General features: G+C 47.1%; 1 protein-coding gene across 1 annotated transcript; it reads right to left on the reverse strand.

Annotated features, from left to right (window-relative positions):
• Positions 1 to 7,123: 7,123 nt before the first annotated feature.
• On the reverse strand, positions 7,124 to 14,713 carry LOC135543702 (uncharacterized). Its single transcript, XM_064971069.1, has 2 exons — positions 14,219 to 14,713; positions 7,124 to 8,947 (listed from the first exon to the last, which is right to left on the reverse strand). The coding sequence occupies exons 1-2, from the start codon at positions 14,711 to 14,713 to the stop codon at positions 7,124 to 7,126; spliced, it is 2,319 nt and encodes a 772-aa protein (XP_064827141.1).
• Positions 14,714 to 22,928: the final 8,215 nt, after the last annotated feature.

Below are 22,928 nucleotides of genomic sequence, written 5' to 3' on the forward strand. Positions count from 1 at the left end.
AAGTTGCGGTAAAATATTATGAATACGAACAGATAATTTGTTCGTTCAACACGGTTCGATCTTTCTGCGTCTGTAAAATTAATTAATAAGCAAGAAATGGCGGTGGAAACGCTTTTATGCACAAATATTGATATAATATACATCATATCAGCGTAAACTTGAAGTCAAGCGAACATATAGTGTGTGGTATCCCAACTCGACCTCGGGGAAACAATGGGATGTTTACAAGGTGGTGAAAGTGCAGGTTCTTATTCTGGTGAAATGATGATAGATGCTCGACTGCCGTTTGACAAATGCTAATGTTTTAACTCTTATCCATAGATATCTCATCAGGTAGATGAGCCTACCTGTACACCTACCTGCACAGCCTACCTGCACTGCCTACCTGTACATCTACCTTCATAAGCCTACCTGTACACCTACCTGCACAGCCTACCTGTACACCTACCTGCACAGCCTACCTGCACACCTACCTTCACAGCCTACCTGTACACCTACCTTCACAGCCTACCTGCACAGCCTACCTGCACACCTACCTTCACAGCCTACCTGTACAGCCTACCTGTACAGCCTACCTGCACAGCCTACCTGTACACCTACCTGCACAGCCTACCTGCACAGCCTACCTGTACACCTACCTGTACACCTACCTTCACAGCCTACCTGCACAGCCTACCTGTACAGCCTACCTGTACACTTACCTGCACACCTACCTTCACAGCCTACCTGCACAGCCTACCTGCACACCTACCTGCACAGCCTACCTGCACAGCCTACCTGTACACTTACCTGCACACCTACCTTCACAGCCTACCTGTACACCTACCTGCACAGCCTACCTGCACAGCCTACCTGTATACCTACCTTCACAGCCTACCTGTACAGCCTACCTGCACAACCTACCTGCACAGCCTACCTGCACAACCTACCTGCACAGCCTACCTGCACACCTACCTGTACACCTACCTGTACACCTACCTTCACAGCCTACCTGTACAGCCTACCTGCACAGCCTACCTGCACACCTACCTGCACACCTACCTGTACACCTACCTTCACAGCCTACCTTCACAGCCTACCTGTACACCTACCTGCACACCTACCTGCACACCTACCTTCACAGCCTACCTGCACACCTACCTTCACAGCCTACCTGCACAGCCTACCTGCACAGCCTACCTGTACACCTACCTGCACACCTACCTTCACAACCTACCTGCACACCTACCTTCACAGCCTACCTGTACACCTACCTGTACAGCCTACCTGCACAGCCTACCTGCACACCTACCTGCACACCTACCTGCACACCTACCTTCACAGCCTACCTTCACAGCCTACCTGTACACCTGCCTGCACACCTACCTTCACAGCCTACCTGTACACCTACCTTCACAGCCTACCTGCACAGCCTACCTGCACAGCCTACCTGCACACCTACCTGCACAGCCTACCTGTACACCTACCTGCACACCTACCTTCACAACCTACCTGCACACCTACCTTCACAGCCTACCTGTACACCTACCTGCACAGCCTACCTGTACACCTACCTGCACACCTACCTGCACAGCCTACCTGCACACCTACCTGCACAGCCTACCTGCACAGCCTACCTGTACACCTACCTGCACACCTACCTGCACAGCCTACCTGCACACCTACCTGCACAGCCTACCTGCACACCTACCTGCACAGCCTACCTGCACACCTACCTGCACACCTACCTTCACAGCCTACCTGCACACCTACCTTCACAGCCTACCTGTACACCTACCTGCACAGCCTACCTGTACACCTACCTGCACACCTACCTGCACAGCCTACCTGCACACCTACCTGCACAGCCTACCTGCACACCTACCTGCACAGCCTACCTGCACAGCCTACCTGTACACCTACCTGCACAGCCTACCTGCACACCTACCTGCACAGCCTACCTGCACAGCCTACCTGCACACCTACCTGCACAGCCTACCTGCACAGCCTACCCAAGCTGTATTTGCGAGCTGTTGGCTAGAGCGCAATTGTGTCTGTTTCATGATTGGCCTATTTAATAATGTCTGTGTCATGATTGGCCTATTTAATAATGTCTGTTTCATGATTGGTCTATTTAGACATGTCTGTTTCATGATTGGCCTATTTAATAATGTCTGTTTCATGATTGGCCTATTTAATAATGTCTGTTTCATGATTGGCCTATTTAATAATGTCTGTTTCATGATTGGCATATTTAATCATGTCTGTGTCATGATTGGCCTATTTAATAATGTCTGTTTCATGATTGGCCTATTTAATAATGTCTGTTTCATGATTGGTCTATTTAGACATGTCTGTTTCATGATTGGCCTATTTAATAATGTCTGTTTCATGATTGGCCTATTTAATAATGTCTGTTTCATGATTGGCCTATTTAATAATGTCTGTTTCATGATTGCACAGCCTACCTGTACACCTACCTGCACACCTACCTTCACAACCTACCTGCACACCTACCTTCACAGCCTACCTGCACACCTACCTGTACACCTACCTGCACACCTACCTTCACAACCTACCTGCACACCTACCTTCACAGCCTACCTGTACACCTACCTGCACAGCCTACCTGCACACCTACCTGCACACCTACCTTCACAGCCTACCTGCACACCTACCTGCACACCTACCTTCACAGCCTACCTGCACACCTACCTGCACAGCCTACCTGCACAGCCTACCTGTACACCTACCTGCACACCTACCTTCAAAGCCTACCTGTACACCTACCTGCACAGCCTACCTGCACAGCCTACCTGTACACCTACCTGCACAGCCTACCTGCACAGCCTACCTGTACACCTACCTTCAAAGCCTACCTGCACAGCCTACCTGCACAGCCTACCTGTACACCTACCTGCACAGCCTACCTGCACAGCCTACCTGCACAGCCTACCTGTACACCTACCTTCACAGCCTACCTGCACACCTACCTTCAAAGCCTACCTGTACACCTACCTGCACAACCTACCTGCACACCTACCTTCAAAGCCTACCTGTACACCTACCTTCACAGCCTACCTGCACACCTACCTTCAAAGCCTACCTGCACACCTACCTTCAAAGCCTACCTGTACACCTACCTTCACAGCCTACCTGCACACCTACCTTCAAAGCCTACCTGTACACCTACCTTCACAGCCTACCTGTACACCTACCTGCACAGCCTACCTGCACAGCCTACCTGCACAGCCTACCTGTACACCTACCTGCACAGCCTACCTGCACAGCCTACCTGTACACCTACCTGCACAGCCTACCTGTACACCTACCTGCACAGCCTACCTGCACAGCCTACCCAAGCTGTATTTGCGAGCTGTTGGCTAGAGCGCAATTGTGTCTGTTTCATGATTGGCCTATTTAATAATGTCTGTGTCATGATTGGCCTATTTAATAATGTCTGTTTCATGATTGGTCTATTTAGACATGTCTGTTTCATGATTGGCCTATTTAATAATGTCTGTTTCATGATTGGCCTATTTAATAATGTCTGTTTCATGATTGGCCTATTTAATAATGTCTGTTTCATGATTGGCATATTTAATCATGTCTGTGTCATGATTGGCCTATTTAATAATGTCTGTTTCATGATTGGCCTATTTAATAATGTCTGTTTCATGATTGGTCTATTTAGACATGTCTGTTTCATGATTGGCCTATTTAATAATGTCTGTTTCATGATTGGTCTATTTATACATGTCTGTTTCATGATTGGCCTATTTAATAATGTCTGTTTCATGATTGGCCTATTTAATAATGTCTGTTTCATGATTGGCATATTTAATCATGTCTGTGTCATGATTGGCCTATTTAATAATGTCTGTTTCATGATTGGGCTATTTAAACATGTCTGTTTCATGATTGGTCTATTTAGACATGTCTGTTTCATGATTGGCCTATTTAATAATGTCTGTTTCATGATTGGTCTATTTAGACATATCTGTTTCATGATTGGCCTATTTAATAATGTTTGTTTCATGATTGGTCTATTTAGACATGTCTGTTTCATGATTGGCCTATTTAATAATGTCTGTTTCATGATTGGCCTATTTAATAATGTATGGTTTCCTTTGTTCATATTTTCCTGGTGGGGGGGGGGGGTCATGTCGGCGTTCCGTGTCATATATTTCTCTGTCACTCCGGTTGTACATTATAGGGGCCTCAGCACTTAATAGAAGTAGGTTTGGAGTCCGTTTGTTGAATAAGAGGAAAGTGATTGTTCCATGTGCAGTACACAAGGGTGTTAAAATATCATTACCGATCGTTAAAGTCTGATTTAAGACGAATGTACCAATATAGCAATGGATGTGGAAATGACCTTTTACACCGTAGAACCATTTCATTGATTATAATTTGCCGATCGTGTAATTGTATGGTTCCAGGGGACATTGTGTAGAAACTCATAATGTCAGAGCTGTTTGAGCTCCTGTTAGACACATTCCATATTGTTTCTAAAAGTGGAGGCTGTACGGTCTTGCCGATTCAAATAGGACAGGTTAAGATACAAAGGCTTTTTCTACCGGGCTTTAGGCCATGTATATATATATATATTTGGTAAATCTACTTGCATATTTTGATATGGGGCTTTCAGCATTGGATCACCAAGATAAATCTCCACACTGAGCACATCAACCTGCCTGTCCTTCTACTTACGTCATGCCCTTATTACTGATACAAGGTGCCTATTTTACAATTACATGGGCTAATCAAAATGTGTTGTAGACAAAATAATGAAAAGGGCTGTCTGGTTGCCTCAATAAATAAACAAAGATTTTGTAGTTAAACGAGTCATTTGCATGTATAGATTTATTTTCCCTTCACTTGAGACTTGCTCTTAGAATGCACGACTTGGACTCGACTTGAGACTCGAATTGAATTGACTTGCTCTTAGAATGCACGACTTGGACTTGACTTCGAGTCTTGACCACTTCTACTTGAGACTCGACTTGAGACTCGGACCTTGTGACTCGAGACTTGCTTGTGATTAGAATAATAGTGACTTGGTCCCACCTCCGCTGATTGCTAAGGTAGTAGTGACGGGGAAAAACAAAGCTTCCTGAAGCATTGAACTTTTTCCAGCCAGTTGTGTTTCGAAAATAGGTCCATTACTTGATCAACACAGTGTACACTAGTGGTACCTGCTGGTCAAAACCATTTAGAAAAGATAAATGATTATAAATGATGACGCACACGCGTGCGCAGAGTAGCCTTTTTATCTTTTACCAAACCAACATCAAACTATAAGAATATTTAGAAGATAAATACACAAAGCGGAGGATGAGAGAACTATGTGTTCACAAGAATATTGTGGGATCATAAGGGTCTTCGTCATCACATCAAATCAAAATCAAATTTATTTATAAAGCCCTTCTTACATCAGCTGATATCTCAAAGTGCTGTACAGAAACCCAGCCTAAAACCCCAAACAGCAAGTAATGTAGGTGTAGAAGTACGGTGGCAAGGGAAAAACTCCCTAGAAAGGCCAGAACCTAGGAAGAAATCTAGAGAGGAACCAGGCTATGAGGGGTGGCCAGTCCTCTTCTGGCTGTGCCGGGTGGAGATTATAACAGAACATGGCCAAGATGTTCAAATTTTCATAGATGACCAGCAGGGTCAAATAATAATAAGTGGTTGTCGAGGGTGCAGCAAGTCAGCACCTCGGGAGTAAATGTCAGTTGGTTTTTCATAGCCGATCATTAAGAGTATCTCTACCTCTCCTGCTGTCTCTAGAGAGTTGAAAACAGCATGTCTGGGACAGGTAGCACGTCCGGTGAACAGGTCAGGATTCCATAGCCGCAGGCAGAACAGTTGAAACTGGAGCAGCAGCACGGCCAGGTGGACTGGGGACAGCAAGGAGTCATCATGCCAGGTAGTCCTGAGGCATGGTCCTAGGGTTCAGGTCCCCCGAGAGAGAGAAAGAAAGAGAGAAAGAGAGAATTAGATAGAGCATACTTACATTCACACAGGACACCGGATAAGACAGCAGAAGTACTCCAGATTGTGGTCAATGTGCCCGCGGTAACTGTCCTCAGTGCTGCAATCAACCATGCTCTCTCAAATGTGGTATCACACCTGTTGAGACCATTTTTTTCTATAACTTTGTGTGAAATCTATTTCTTTTTGCAATGGCAATAAGTACAATATGCCCCTTGTGTTCCATAGGAATACAAGGTGCTAAATGTTTTTTATTCTGTTTATTTTTTCATGTTTTCTATTGTAAAAAAAAAAACAACAACATTTTAAGTATATTTATTTTTAAAATGGTCTAGGGGGCAATATAAGATTATTTTGAACAAACAACGCAGAGGATGAGAACTTAAAACTAGAGTACTACTGGTCAATAGGGAATTGTAAATAGGTTGTTGGGTTTCAGGTCAATAGCTGTTTAGAATCTGTGGAATGTCACTCCTGAATTCAGAGCTACGTGTGCTATGCTTTCATTGGTCTGTACATTGAGTCTGGAGCAGGATACTTGTTATTTGACCATTGGCCCAGTTGTACTGCAAGGACTTCTGATTGGTCAACCGCAGGCTAGTGTGAGGGGTTATAAATGGCATCCTGTTCCTTTGTTCTGTGGAGTAAAGCTGAGGACAGGGGAGACTGAACATCTACCACCCAGCATGACATCTATGATTTGTCCTCTCTGAATAAATCTATTTTTATACCCCTGATTTGCTTTGGAGTCTGTGTTATTGAAGAATATCATCAACTGCTAACACGGCTGTTGAAGAAAAACATCAATTGCTAACAAAACCAATCTGGTGGTTGTTCGACGAAACAAAGCTTTGGACGTCATTGATCACGTGATTCTGATAAAAGGGATACACACGGCGCACTGCTATGAACAGCTTCAAACTGCTATCGGTATCAAACGTAACATCACTCATTTTAAGATGACAGGCCTGAAAATCCAGTCAGCCGTTTTGTCACAGTGACTCACTACCTAAACCAGAAGCAATGGGTTTCACGTTTCTTCTCATATGTACTGTATATAATTCCTGTAAAAACAAGGCATGAGACGTTGTGCAATCCTGCACTTTCAAAATGTTTCAATTGTGTTTCAATGGGTTGGATTATAAATTCTTTAAGAGATATGTTTTTTTGTTTGTTGTTGTTGTTTGTTGTTGTTGCTGCTGTGTCTCAACCTACGACGCAATTTAATCTCCATTTTTTGGGGGGTGGTCTGCTGTAGGGGTGGGGGGGTGGTCTGCTGTAGGGGTGGGGGGTGGTCTGCTGTAGGTGTGGTCTGCTGTAGGGGGGGTGGTCTGCTGTAGGGGTGGTCTGCTGTAGGGGTGGGGGTGGTCTGCTGTAGGGGTGGACTGCTGTAGGGGTGGGGGTGGTCTGCTGTAGGGGTGGTCTGCTGTAGGGCTGGTCTGCTGTAGGGGTGGGGGTGGTCTGCTGTAGGGCTGGTCTGCTGTAGGGGTGGGGGTGGTCCGCTGTAGGGGTGGGGGTGGTCTGCTATAGGGGTGGGGGGTGGTCTGCTGTAGGGGTGGGGGGTGGTCTGCTGTAGGGGTGGGGGTGGTCTGCTGTAGGGGTGGGGGTGGTCTGCTGTAGGGGTGGCCTGCTGTAGGGGTGGGGGGTGGACTGCTGTAGGGGTGGGGGGTGGTCTGCTGTAGGGGGGGGGGTGGTCTGCTGTAGGGGTGGGGGTGGTCTGCTGTAGGGGGGTGGTCTGCTGTAGGGGTGGGGGTGGTCCGCTGTAGGGGTGGGGGTGGTCTGCTGTAGGGGCGGGGGTGGTCTGCTGTAGGGGTGAGGGGTGGTCTGCTGTAGGGGTGGGGGGTGGTCTGCTGTAGGGGTGGGGGTGGTCCGCTGTAGGGATGGGGGGTGGTCTGCTGTAGGGGTGAGGGGTGGTCTGCTGTAGGGGTGGGGGTGGTCTGCTGTAGGGAGGGGGTGGACTGCTGTAGGGGTGGTCTGCTGTAGGGGGTGGTCTGCTGTAGGGGTGGTCTGCTGTAGGGGTGGGGGTGGTCTGCTGTAGGGGTGGTCTGCTGTAGGGGTGGGGGTGGTCTGCTGTAGGGGTGGGGGTGGTCTGCTGTAGGGGGGTGGTCTGCTGTAGGGGTGGTCTGCTGTAGGGGTGGGGGTGGTCTGCTGTAGGGGTGGGGGTGGTCTGCTGTAGGGGTGGGGGGTGGTCTGCTGTAGGGGTGGGGGGGTGGTCTGCTGTAGGGAGGGGGGTGGACTGCTGTAGGGGTGGTCTGCTGTAGGGGTGGGGGTGGTCTGCTGTAGGGGTGGTCTGCTGTAGGGGTGGGGGTGGTCTGCTGTAGGGGTGGGGGGTGGTCTGCTGTAGGGGTGGGGGTGGTCTGCTGTAGGGGTGGTCTGCTGTAGGGGTGGGGGTGGTCTGTTGTAGGGGTGGTCTGCTGTAGGGGTGGGGGTGGTCTGCTGTAGGGGTGGTCTGCTGTAGGGGTGGGGGTGGTCTGCTGTAGGGGTGGTCTGCTGTAGGGGTGGGGGTGGTCTGCTGTAGGGGTGGTCTGCTGTAGGGGTGGGGGTGGTCTGCTGTAGGGGTGGTCTGCTGTAGGGGTGGGGGTGGTCTGCTGTAGGGGTGGTCTGCTGTAGGGGTGGGGGTGGTCTGCTGTAGGGGTGGTCTGCTGTAGGGGTGGGGGTGGTCTGCTGTAGGGGTGGTCTGCTGTAGGGGTGGGGGTGGTCTGCTGTAGGGGTGGGGGTGGTCTGCTGTAGGGGTGGTCTGCTGTAGGGGTGGGGGTGGTCTGCTGTAGGGGTGGGGGTGGTCTGCTGTAGGGGTGGTCTGCTGTAGGGGTGGGGGGTGGTCTGCTGTAGGGGTGGTCTGCTGTAGGGGTGGGGGGTGGTCTGCTGTAGGGGTGGTCTGCTGTAGGGGTGGGGGGTGGTCTGCTGTAGGGGTGGGGGGTGGTCTGCTGTAGGGGTGGTCTGCTGTAGGGGGGTGGTCTGCTGTAGGGGTGGTCTGCTGTAGGGGGGTGGTCTGCTGTAGGGGTGGTCTGCTGTAGGGGTGGTCTGCTGTAGGGGTGGTCTGCTGTAGGGGTGGGGGGTGGTCTGCTGTAGGGGTGGTCTGCTGTAGGGGGGGTGGTCTGCTGTAGGGGTGGTCTGCTGTAGGGGTGGTCTGCTGTAGGGGTGGTCTGCTGTAGGGGTGGGGGTGGTCTGCTGTAGGGGTGGGGGTCGTTTCTGACCTTTATCAGAATTCCACAGTTCACACCTTTACATTTAACCTAAAGCATGTGTTTTTGTAGGACTAGTTTTAAAGATGAAATGTTCTTTATGAAGGTACTAACGTACCACCTTAAATAATACTATGTCACCGGAGGGATTCAGAGTTTAACAGGTCATAATCATGTTTTCATGACATTTGATGATATTTGAAGGAACCCAGGTCAAATGGTTTATGCGCATGACAGTGTGTATGATCAGCAAAGCACCCCACAACAAACAATGTTTCTTGGCCCAAGCAAATCTCTTCTTCTTATTGGTGTCCTTTAGTAGTTGTTTCTTTGCAGCAATTAGACCATGAAGACCTAATTCACGCAGTCTCCCCTGAACAGTTGATGTTGAGATGTGTCTGTTTCTTGAACTCCGTGAAGCATTTATTTGGGCTGCAATCTGAGGTACAGGTGACTCTAATGAACTTATCCTCTGCAGCAGCGGTAACTCTGGGTCTTTCCTGTGGCTGTCCTCATGAGAGACAGGTAACTCTGGGTCTTTCCTGTGGCGGTCCTCATGAGAGACAGGTAACTCTGGGTCTTTCCTGTGGCGGTCCTCATGAGAGACAGGTAACTGGGTCTTTCCTGTGGTGGTCCTCATGAGAGACAGGTAACTCTGGGTCTTTCCTGTGGTGTTCCTCATGAGAGACAGGTAACTCTGGGTCTTTCCTGTGGCGGTCCTCATGAGAGACAGGTAACTCTGGGTCTTTCCTGTGGCGGTCCTCATGAGAGACAGGTAACTCTGGGTCTTTCCTGTGGCTGTCCTCATGAGAGACAGGTAACTCTGGGTCTTTCCTGTGGTGGTCCTCATGAGAGACAGGTAACTCTGGGTCTTTCCTGTGGTGTTCCTCATGAGAGACAGGTAACTCTGGGTCTTTCCTGTGGCGGTCCTCATGAGAGACAGGTAACTCTGGGTCTTCCTTTCCTGTGGGGGTCCTCATGAGAGACAGGTAACTCTGGGTCTTTCCTGTGGCGGTCCTCATGAGAGACAGGTAACTCTGGGTCTTTCCTGTGGTGGTCCTCATGAGAGACAGGTAACTCTGGGTCTTTCCTGTGGCGGTCCTCATGAGAGACAGGTAACTCTGGGTCTTTCCTGTGGCTGTCCTCATGAGAGACAGGTAACTCTGGGTCTTTCCTGTGGCTGTCCTCATGAGAGACAGGTAACTCTGGGTCTTTCCTGTGGCGGTCCTCATGAGAGACAGGTAACTCTGGGTCTTTCCTGTGGTGTTCCTCATGAGAGACAGGTAACTCTGGGTCTTTCCTGTGGCTGTCCTCATGAGAGACAGGTAACTCTGGGTCTTTCCTGTGGTGGTCCTCATGAGAGACAGGTAACTCTGGGTCTTTCCTGTGGTGTTCCTCATGAGAGACAGGTAACTCTGGGTCTTTCCTGTGGCTGTCCTCATGAGAGACAGGTAACTCTGGGTCTTTCCTGTGGCGGTCCTCATGAGAGACAGGTAACTCTGGGTCTTTCCTGTGGCTGTCCTCATGAGAGACAGGTAACTCTGGGTCTTTCCTGTGGCGGTCCTCATGAGAGACAGGTAACTCTGGGTCTTTCCTGTGGCGGTCCTCATGAGAGACAGTTTCATCACAGTGCTGGATGTTTTATTGCGACTGCACTTGAAGAAACTTTGAAAGTTCTTGAAATGTTCCAGATTGACTGAACTTCATGTCTTAAAGTAATGATGGACTGTCATTTCCCTTTGCTTATTTGAACTGTTCTTGCCATAATATGGACTTGGCCTTTTACCAAAGGGCTATCTTCTGCATACTACCCCTACCTTGTCACAACACAACTGAACGCAATAAGAAGGAATGAAATTCCACAAATTAACTTTTAACAAGGCACACCTGTTATTTGAAATGCATTCCAGGTGACTACCTCATGAAGCTGGTTCAGAAAATACCAAGAGTGTGCAAAGCTGTCATCAAGGCAAAGGGTGGCTACTTTGAAGAATCTCAAATATAAAATATATTTTGATTTGTTTAACACTTTTTTGGTTACTACATGATTCCATATGTGCTATTTCATAGTTTTGATGTCTTCACTATTATTCTACAATGTAGACAATAGTCTAAATAAATTAATACCCTTGAATGAGTAGGTGTTTTAAAACTTTTGACTGGTACTGTAGATGTAGGTGGTAAACTAGTAGACTGTGCAATAAAGAGCGAATAGCAGCACCGTACAAAATAGGGTGAATGTGTGTTTGTGTGTGCATTCGTGTGTGTGTGTGTGTGTGTGTGTGACTGATGGTTGAAGTGTGATTGTGTTTTAATGAGATGGGAGCAGATAGCCTCTTCTCAAGGTTAAACACTGTTATAAAGACACACCATGGTGATCTACAGCGGGGTGGGTTTGATTGATTGCCGATCTATAGCAGGGCTGACATTCACCAGTCAACCAGTCAGTCTGTCAATCAGCCAGCCAGCCAGCCAACCAGTCAGCCAGCCAACCAGCCTGATAACCAGCCAACCAGCCTGATAGCCAGTCAGCCAACCAGTCAGCCAGCCAATCAACCAGTCAGCAAGCCAGACAGTCAATCAATCAGCCAGCCAGCCAATAAATCAGCCAGCCAGTCAGCCAGACCATCAGCCAGCCAGTCAGTAGGTCAGTCAATCAGCCAGCCAGCAAGTCAGTCAGCCAGCCAGCCAGTCAGTCAATCACTCAGCCAGCCAGCTAGTCAGTCAGTCAATCACTCAGCCAGCCAGCCAGTCAATCAGTCAGCCATCCAGCCAATCAACCAGTCAGCAAGTCAATCAGCCAGCCAGTCGGTCAGTCATCCAGTCGGTCGGTCAGTCAGTCAGTCAGCCAGCCCACCTTGCCAGTAAGTCAGCCAGCCAGTCAGCCAGTCAGTCAGCCAGCCAGTCAGCCAGTCAGTCAGCCAGTCAGCCAGCCAGCCAGTCGGTCAGTCAGTCAGTCAGTCAGCCAGCCAGCCAGCCAGTAAGTCAGCCAGCCAGTCAGCCAGCCAGCCAGTCAAGGAGAAGTTGGATGGTATTAGTATAACCAGCAGATGTTATTGCTGGTATAGCGAAATGCTTGTGTTCCAGTCAGCCAGCCAGCCAGACAGACAGTCAGCCAGCTAGACAGCTAGCCAGCCAGCCAGTCAGCCAGCCAGTCAGTCAGAGAGTCAGTCATTCAGCCAGTAAGTCAGTCAGCCAGACAGTCAGCCAGTCAGCCAGTCAGTCAGGGAGAGGTTGGATGGTATTAGTATAACCAACATAGATGCCAAAACAATTCAAATTTCCTTTTATTGGTCACATACACATATTTAGCAGATGGTATTGCTTGTATAGCGAAATGCTTGTGTTCCAGTCAGCCAGACAGTCAGCCAGTCAGTCAGTCAGTCAAGGAGAGGTTGGATGGTATTAGTACAACCAACATAGATGCCAAAACAATTTAAATTTCCTTTTATTGGTCACATACACATATTTAGCAGATGTTATTGCCGGGTGTAGCGAAATGCTTGTGTTCCTAGTTCCAACAGTGCAGTAATATCTAACAATACACACAAATCTAAAAGTAAAAGAATGGAATTAAGAAATATATAAATATTAGGACGAGCAATGTCAGAGTGGCATTGATACGTACAGTAGAATAGAATACAGTATGTACATATGAAATGAGTAAAGCAGTAATGTAAACATTATTAAACGGACTGGTGTTACATTATTAAAGAGCCCAGTGATTCCATGTCTATGTATTAAATGTATTGACCCAAAGCCTCATACTTTTTAAAGGGTTCATAAATGATGTTATGATCAGCTGTAAGGTCTGTGTGTGTGTGTGTGTGTGTGTGTGTTAAAACCTATTTTGAGTGTTGTGCCCTTCAGACAATATCAGAAAGCAGAAAACGACAGTACGTTCAGACTCGTTCCGTCTGGATCCCACCGTGGTTGTCTGGTTTTCTGAGAACACAAGGCTGCTACAGACCTGATGAAACCAGCCACCTGTCAGAAGATGCTTACACTCGGTCACATCGATATGACCCTATATACTTGTGATGGAAGGTCAAGTCTCTGTCAAACCCACTTCTGAGTTTTTGCATGCTGATAAGTTGGTTTCCTGCTGTCAGAGAGAGCTTAGATTTATTAAAATGTGGTTGCCAGGGAAACTCACGCAAGGAGGACTGGGAGAGGCTATATGAGTTACAGGATGTCTTAGACATTTTGCAGAACTTGGGGAGAACTATTATATACTGTTATTCTGTACAATATAAATACACTGCTCAAAAAAATAAGGGGAACACTTAAACAACACAATGTAACTCCAAGTCAATCACACTTCTGTGAAATCACACTGTCCACTTAGGAAGCAACACTGATTGACAATACATTTTACATGCTGTTGTGCAAATGGAATAGAGAACAGGTGGAAATTATAGGCAATTAGCAAGATACCCCCAATAAAGGAGTGGTTCTGCAGGTGGTGACCACAGACCACTTCTCAGTTCCTATGCTTCCTGGCTGATGTTTTGGTCACTTTTGAATGCTGGCGGTGCTTTCACTCTAGTGGTAGCATGAGAAGGAGTCTACAACCCACACAAGAGGCTCAGGTAGTGCAGCTCATCCAGGATGGCACATCAATGCGAGCTGTGGTAAGAAGGTTTGATGTGTCTGTCAGCGTAGTGTCCAGAGCATGGAGGCGCTACCAGGAGACATGCCAGTACATCAGGAGGGCAACAACCCAGCAGCAGGACCGCTACCTCCGCCTTTGTGCAAGGAGGATCAGGAGGAGCACTGCCAGAGCCCTACAAAATGACCTCCGGCAGGCCACAAATGTGCATGAGTCTGCTCAAACGGTCAGAAACAGACTCCATGAGGGTGGTATGAAGGCCCGACGTCCACAGGTGGGGCATTTGCCAGAGAACACCACGATTGGCAAATTCGCCACTGGCGCCCTGTGCTCTTCACAGATGAAAGCAGGTTCACACTGAGCACATGTGACAGACGTGACATAATCCAATTGAGCACATCTGGGACATCATGTCTCGCTCCATCCACCAACGCCACGGTGCACCACAGACTGTCCAGGAGTTGGCGAATGCTTTATTGGGGTAACCGGGGGTAACCGGGGGTAGCCGGGGGGTAACCGGGGGTAACCGGGGGTAACCGGGGGTAGCCGGGAAGTAACCGGGGGTAACCGGGGGGGTAGCCGGGGGTAAACGGGGGGGTAGCCAGGGGGTAACCGGGGAGTAACCGCTGGGGTAGCTGGGGGGTAGCCGGGTTGTAACTGGGGGTAACCGTGGGGGTAGCCGGGGTTTAGCCAGGGAGTAGACAGGGTGTAGCTTGGGGGGTAACCGGGGGTTAGCCAGGGAGTAACCGGGGGTAGCCGGGGGTAACCGGGGGTAGCCGGGCGGGTGACCGGGGGCGGTAGACAGGGTGTAGCCGGGGGGTAACTGGGGGTTAGCCGGGGGTAACCGGGGGTAGACAGGGTGTAGCCGGGGGTAACTGGGGGTTAGCCGGGGGTAACTGGGGGGTAGCCGGGGGGGTAACCGGGGGCGGTAGCTGGGCGCACCCATCCCGTTAGCGGGATCATTTTCGTCAACATCTGCTGAATTGCAGAGTGCTAAATTCAAATTACATTACTACAAATATTACATTTTCATGAAATCACAAGTGCAATACACCAAAACACAGCTTTGCCTTTTGTTAATTCACCTGTTGTGTCAGATTTAAAAAAAGCTTTACGGAGAAAGGCATTTATGTAAGGACATCTCTCTCAGCAGACAAAACATTACAAACAGCTAGCAGCAAATTAGATTGGTCACGAAAGTCAGAAAAGCAATAAAATGAATCGCTTACCTTTGATGATCTACGGATGTTTGCACTCACGAGACTCCCAGTTACACAATAAATGTTCCTTTTGTTCCATAAAGATTATTTTATATACAAAATACCTCCATTTGGTTGGCGCGTTATGTTCAGAAATCCACAAGCTCGAGCGGTCACGACGGAGCAGACACAAATTCCAAATGGTATCCGTAAAGTTTGTAGAAACATGTCAAACGTCTTTTTGTGGAAGCCATGGGGAAAGTAATATGGTTGATTTTAAATAGAGGGAAGGCATGCTAGCGGAACCCCTCGCCAACAGCCAATGAAATTGCAGGGCGCCACATACAAATCAACAGAAATCTCATAAATCAAATTTAGGCACCATTTTAAAGATACAATTCTTGTTATTAATCCAGCCACAGTGTCTGATTTCAAAACCTCTTCTGAGATGTTGGACACCGTTTCCCGGTGCTTGACAAGATAACATGAAGTAAAAAAAAATAAACTGCAACCTTTTCCCCACCTGCTTGTCCATCCCAAATGTCCCCATTGCGCTCCAGCAAAACGTACCTACATTTAGACTATTGTGTGTATTTCACACTATATTGAGGTACAAATCTGAGTATAATGCTGGATGTCAAACCCCAATACATGTCCAATACAAAACATGCTCATGTTACCGTTGTAACGCTTCTCCTCTTCGTCTCCTCCTCCTCTTCGTCGTCTGAGGAGAAGGAGTAGGAGTGATCGGACCAATATGCAGTCCTGTCGGGTGAAACAACACACTAAACAGAAAACAACTACCCACAACTCAAGGGTAGAAACCAGGCTGCCTAAGTATGGTTCTCAATCAGAGACAAGGATTGACAGCTGCCTCTGATTGTGAACCATACCAGGCCAAACACATAGAAATACAAAACATAGAAGAAAACATAGAATGCCCACCCCAATTTACGCCCTGACCAACCTAAAATAGAGACATAAAAAAAGGAACTAAGGTCAGGACGTGACAACCGTCATCAATCAACTGCAATACTGTATACTAGCTATGCTAACTGCTTATACGAATGAGTTAGCATTGGCCAGTCACTAAACCTGAAAAATAACAACTTATAAACATTATGCAGCGAAAACAGCTAAATATATGCATTATGCAGCCTCTTCTATCCCCTATTACACTGACCTCTCTACCTCATCTATCAGCATTACCTCCCTGATCTCTTTCCATCTATCCCCAGTACCTGCCTGACCTCTTTACCTCATCTATCAACATGATCTCGCTGACCTCTTTACCTCATCTATCAGCATTACCTCCCTGATCTTTTTCCATCTATCCCCATTACCTCCCTGATCTCTTTACCTCAACTATCAACATTTACATTTACATTTACATTTAAGTCATTTAGCAGACGCTCTTATCCAGAGCGACTTACAAATTGGTGAATTCACCTTCTGACATCCACTGACATCCAGTGGAACAGCCACTTTACAATAGTGCATCTAAATCATTACCTCCCTGAACTTTTTCCATCTATCCCCATTACCTCCCTGATCTCTTTACCTCATCTATCAACATGACCTCCCTGACCTCTTTACCTCATATATCAGCATTACCTCCCTGACCTCTTTACCTCATCTATCAGCATTACCTCCCTGACCTCTTTACCTCATCTATCAGCATTACCTCCCTGACCTCTTTACCTCATCTATCAGCATTACCTCCCTGACCTCTTTACCTCATCTATCAGCATTACCTCCCTGACCTCTTTACCTCATCTATCAACATTACCCCCTGACCTCTTTATCTCCATTATCTCTTGTGAGGATCGGCGCTGGAGACACGAAGCAGGTACAGGAATATTTAATAAACGACAGACATGAAAAAGGACAGGAACAGCATCTGGACAGGGGACAAAATAACGACATCATTGCAGGCACAGGGAACAAATGGGGGAACAGACAGTTATAGACGGGGCAATCAACAACAGGAAGGAGTCCAGGTGAGTCCAATGAGTGCTGCTGCGCGTAATGATGGTAGCAGGTGTGCGTAATGAAGGTCAACCTGGGGCCCTCGAGCATCAGAGAGGGAGAGAAGGAGCAGACACCTCCCCGATATCTTTCCAGGAGTTCAAACCCCTGTGTTAGAAATCCCTACACAAGGTATCAAAAATGTTTGTTTTTTTACATTTGTGAATTTGTTCTGATACCCTTTTGTCAAAGTTCTCAATGTTTGTTGTCAAGGAAGATGTCTAGGTAGTGATTTTGTGTTTATACAGGATGTACCGCCCCCACCTACCATTAACCAGTCATGTCAATGCATGATTGGGGTGGCAGGTAGCCTGGTGGTTAGAGCGTTGGGCTCGTAACCGAAAGCTGACAAGGTAAAAATCTGTCGTTCTGCCCCCTGAACAAGGCAGTTAACCCACTGTTCACCCGCTAAGCTGTGATTGTAAATAAGACATTTTTCTTAACTGATTTGCCTAGTTAAATAAATAAAGGTTAAATAAATAAAGGTTAAATAAATAAAAATGCAGAGCTATACAGATAAAAACAGAAACAATGTATTCAAGTGCCGAGCAAACACCTAGTTTAAAACCCTTCATTTATCTGTTAGCCTACGGGCTGGTAGTGTGTGCTCACATTGCCCCTAGTGGACGAAATTGAAGGCAGCTGCGTCTACGTTCTGGTAGAGAGTTGAACGCTGACGTCTATCCGGTGTGATGTCGTTGCCATATTACCATGTCATCTATTACAGGCTTTACTGTGCTCTCTGTAGGGAGCGAGAGGGTTCTCTCTATAATATGAAAAGCCAATTGTCAGGTGTCAAGAGCGTACAGCCTCCCTTGGGATTGAGGGTACAACCACCCTTTGTGTGAATAGGTTGAACCTCTAACACACGAACGCACGCACACACACACACCTTTGACGAGGATGAAACGGTGGTTGAAGGTGAACGTACACAAAGCACAGTGAAAAAAAAGAATCTCTCCTCTGTCACCTCCCTCCTTCCCTCCACACTGCTCCCCTATCTAACCCCCTGCTAGGGTGACACAATATAATTATTTCTCTCTGCAGTATCACACTGTTTCCTGACTCAGCAAGGAGCTTCTTTCCTCTCCTCTATTGCTCTCGTTCCTTCTCTCTCTTTCTCTCTCTTTTTGTCTCTAAACCTTTTTGTCACCCGAAATGCTCCACGCCTGGGTTCTTTTCTCCAGTGTTCTCTGTCTCTCTGTTTGAATGCTCCACGGTCTGGGTTCTTTTCTCCAGTGTTCTCTGTCTCTCTGTTTGAATGCTCCACGGTCTGGGTTCTTTCTCCAGTGTTCTCTGTCTCTGTCTGAATGCTCCACGGTCTGGGTTCTTTCTCCAGTGTTCTCTGTCTGAATGCTCCACAGTCTGGGTTCTTTCTCCAGTGTTCTCTGTCTCTGTCTGAATGCTCCACAGTCTGGGTTCTTTCTCCAGTGTTCTCTGTCTCTGTCTGAATGCTCCACGGTCTGGGTTCTTTCTCCAGTGTTCTCTGTCTCTGTCTGAATGCTCCACGGTCTGGGTTCTTTCTCCAGTGTTCTCTGTCTCTGTCTCACCTTCTTCTTCTTATTTTCTTTCTCTCTTTCTCTCTCTCCTTTATGTGTGCTGAGTGTATGGTTGATGGAGAAACAGATATGGAGAGAGAGAGAGAGAGACAGAGAGAGAGAGAGAGAGACAGACAGACAGACAGACAGACAGACAGACAGACAGACAGACAGACAGACAGACAGACAGACAGAGAGAGCGAGGGGGAGAGAAAGAGACAGACAGAGAGAGAGGGAGAGAGAGAGAGACAGAGAGAGAGACAGAGAGAGAGACAGAGAGAGAGAGACAGAGAGAGAGAGAGTCAATGGGACAGTAATGGTGGTTGGGAGAGCTGTAGGAGTCAATGGGACAGTAATGGTGGCTGGGAGAGCTGTAGGAGTCAATGGGACAGTAATGGTGGTTGGGAGAGCTGTAGGAGTCAATGGGACAGTAATGGTGGCTGGGAGAGCTGTAGGAGTCAATGGGACAGTAATGGTGGCTGGGAGAGCTGTAGGAGTCAATGGGACAGTAATGGTGGTTGGGAGAGCTGTAGGAGTCAATGGTACAGTAATGGTGGCTGGGAGAGCTGTAGGAGTCAATGGGACAGTAATGGTGGTTGCTAGAGCTGTAGGAGTCAATGGGACAGTAATGGTGGCTGGGAGAGCTGTATGAGTCAATGGGACAGTAATGGTGGTTGGGAGAGCTGTAGGAGTCAATGGGACAGTAATGGTGGCTGGGAGAGCTGTAGGAGTCAATGGGACAGTAATGGTGGTTGCTAGAGCTGTAGGAGTCAATGGGACAGTAATGGTGGTTGGGAGAGCTGTAGGAGTCAATGGGACAGTAATGGTGGCTGGGAGAGCTGTATGAGTCAATGGGACAGTAATGGTGGTTGGGAGAGCTGTATGAGTCAATGGGAGGTCATTGCTGGGAGGTCATTGCAGAAAGAGTTGGCTGGGAGGTCATTGCTGGGAGGTCATTGCAGAAAAAGATGGCTGGGAGGTCATTGCAGAAAGACGATTGCTGAATGATGATTGCTGAGAGACAAGGCTGATGGTTATAGCATATGTCAGTTTTAGATGGGAGCAGCTTTGGTATGTTCTGTGTGAGTTTGTTGCTCAGTCAGATAGAGCATATTTGATGTCCTGTGTTTCTCAGTTTGTTTGTGAAAATTGTTTAATATTCTGTTTAATTTGTTCCCAGGGGGGAAGGCACCTAGGGAGTGCTTAGGCAAGAGGCCCGCGGGCATACATATACCCGTAGTATATTCACTGTCTATGCACACTAGGTAAGACCTGGGCGGACCACCCCCTGTATTTTGGTTAGTGCACCAGGTGGTGCTGAGTTAGATAAGTAGTGGGGAGGCAGATAAGGTAGGAGAGGGTAGGTTAGGTAAGTAGTGGGGAGGCAGATAAGATAGGAGAGGTTAGGTAAGTAGGTTAGGGGGGATTTGATATTTACTTTCTTTGCTTTGGTTCCGTCCAGCCCCTTTTCCCCATAATACCATGTGAAGGAATAAAGTCCTTGTAAACAGTACCACATTCTGCCTGTTGTCATCCTTACTCACACCTCCAGTCCTTGTAAACGGTACCACATTCTGTCTGTTGTCATCCTTACTCACGCCTACAGTCCATACCTCTTTCACTTCACGGGGAGTTGAGTTGTAGCAGGGTGTTGCGTTCCCTCTTCTTAGAGGTGTCACGTATTATCAAGGTGGCTGGAATCAGGCGCAGAGAGCAGATTAGTGATACGACAGTTTATTGTCCGGCGCACAAAAAACACGGTCAACCCAACACACAGGGTGAACAATCCAACACACAGGGTGAACAATCCAACACACAGGGTGAACAACCCAAAACACAGGGTGAACAATCCAACACACAGGGTGAACAACCCAAAACACAGGGTGAACAATCCAACACACAGGGTGAACAACCCAACACACAGGGTGAACAACCCAAAACACAGGGTGAACAATCCAACACACAGGGTGAACAATCCAACACACAGGGTGAACAACCCAACACACAGGGTGAACAATCCAACACACAGGGTGAACAACCCAAAACACAGGGTGAACAACCCAACACACAGGGTGAACAACCCAACACACAGGGTGAACAACCCAACACAGGATCAAAGACAGACCGGAGAATAAAACACAAGCACTACAACAACTGACATGAATACAAATAACAATCCCGCACAAAACAAGGGCGGGACAACCTACTACATATAAGGACGTTAATTAAACTAAAATACACACAGGTGAAACTAATAAGACAAAACCAACAGACAAACGAAAAAGGGATCGGTAGTGGCTAGTAGGACGGTGACGACGACCGCCGAGCACCGCCCGAACAGGCAGGAGAGCCAACTTCGGCGGAAGTCGTGACAAGATGTGTGCGTAACAAATACAATTTAATCAATTTTAGAATAAGGCTGTAACGTAACAAAATGTGAAAACAGTCAAGCGCTCTGATTTAAATGCATTTAGAAGAAACATCTAGTTAATAGAAAAATGTGGCCCTCAACTTGTGACGAGGAAGTACAAATGTACCATGGTTGGCAGACATTACTTAGCTACAGCCATGTCAATCAGGCAAATATTTTTCTAGTAAAACCAGATCATCAGTTTTAGAAATTTACAATAAATAATTGTAAATAATTGTACTATTGTTTCTCCTCACAGTTGGTAACGCCCCGACTTGAGAGAGCCTTTTTATGTCTCTTTTTATGTCTCTATTTTTTTTGTTATTTCTTATTTTGTTGGCAACATTTTAACAAATTAAAAGAAAATATACGCTCACCACGCTGCAGCTTGGTCTCATTCCGATGATGGCCGTGACACTTAGCCAATAATTTTTTATTTACACTTGTTTTGGAATCCTAACTTTATCCTGCCTAGAATATTGTGAGATATCGTCATAATCATGACCAATATGTCCAACCTCATCTTTTGTGCTACTTAATAAGATAGCTAGTAAAACGAGTTTAGGTTTTCAGTGATTGATTTTACACGTTTGCTAACAAGTAACAAAACGCTTGGCGCAAGCCAGCAGGTGTCGGGCAGTGGTGTAAATACAGTATTCAATTTGTCTTATTATCACAATTGAGTAAAAGTAAAGATACCATAACAGAATGATTAAAGTCAAAGTTAAAAGTCAAACGACAAAATACTACATGAGTAAAAGTCTAAACGTATTTGGTTTTAAATATACTTAAGTATCAAAAGTAAATGTAATTACAAAAAAATACTTAAGTTGTAAAAATAATTTAAAATTGCTTATATTAAAAAAACTAGACAATATAATTTTATTGTTGTAAAAATTTTTTGCACAGCCAGTGGCAAAATCCAACACTCAGACATAATTGACAAAATACGCATTTGTGTTTAGTGAGTCCTCCAGATCAGAGGCTAGTAGGGATGTTCTCTGTTTAGTGAGTCCTCCAGATCAGAGGCAGTAAGGAAGACCAGGGATGTTCTCTGTTTAGTGTGTCCACCAGATCAGAGGCAGTAGGGATGACCAGGGATGTTCTCTGTTTAGTGAGTCTGCCAGATCAGAGGAAGTAGGGATGTTCTCTGTTTAGTGAGTCCTCCAGATCAGAGGCTAGTAGGGATGTTCTCTGTTTAGTGAGTCCTCCAGATCAGAGGCAGTAAGGATGACCGGGGATGTTCTCTGTTTAGTGTGTCCTCCAGATCAGAGGCAGTAGGGATGACCAGGGATGTTCTCTGTTTAGTGAGTCCTCCAGATCAGAGGCAGTAAGGATGACCAGGGATGTTCTCTGTTTCGTGAGTCCTCCAGATCAGAGAAAGTAGGGATGACCAGGGATGTTCTCTGTTTTGTGAGTCCTCCAGATCAGAGGCAGTAGTGATGACCAGGGATGTTCTTTGTTTAGTGAGTCCGCCAAATGAGAGGAAATAGGGATGACCAGGGATGTTCTCTGTTTAGTGAGTCCTCCAGATCAGAGGCAGTAGGGATGACCAGGGATGTTCTCTGTTTAGTGAGTCCACCAAATCAGAGGCAGTAGGAATGACCAGGGATGTTCTCTGTTTAGTGAGTCCTCCAGATCAGAGGCAGTAGGGATGACCAGGGATGTTCTCTGTTTAGTGAGTCCTCCAGATCAGAGGCAGTAGGGATGACCAGGGATGTTCTCTGTTTCGTGAGTCCTCCAGATCAGAGAAAGTAGGGAAGACCAGGGATGTTCTCTGTTTTGTGAGTCCTCCAGATCAGAGGCAGTAGGAATGACCAGGGATGTTCTCTGTTTAGTGAGTCCTCCAGATCAGAGGCAGTAGGGATGACCAGGGATGTTCTCTGTTTAGTGAGTCCTCCAGATCAGAGGCAGTAGGAATGACCAGGGATGTTCTCTGTTTAGTGAGTCCTCCAGATCAGAGCCAGTAGGGAAGATCAGGGATGT

This window comes from Oncorhynchus masou, chromosome 8 (assembly GCF_036934945.1).
Source record: "Oncorhynchus masou masou isolate Uvic2021 chromosome 8, UVic_Omas_1.1, whole genome shotgun sequence".
Taxonomy (NCBI): Eukaryota; Metazoa; Chordata; class Actinopteri; order Salmoniformes; family Salmonidae; genus Oncorhynchus; species Oncorhynchus masou.

Excerpts from the sequence above, each read along its gene's own strand:
- LOC135543702 (XM_064971069.1), bottom strand. The coding sequence starts at position 14,713 with ATGGGTGCGCCCAGCTACCGCCCCCGGTTACCCCCCCGGCTACCCCCC. Across the intron at positions 8,948-14,218 it reads CATTCGCCAACTCCTGGACA|CAGACCACCCCTACAGCAGA; the intron begins GTCTGTGGTGCA and ends ACCCCCCTACAG.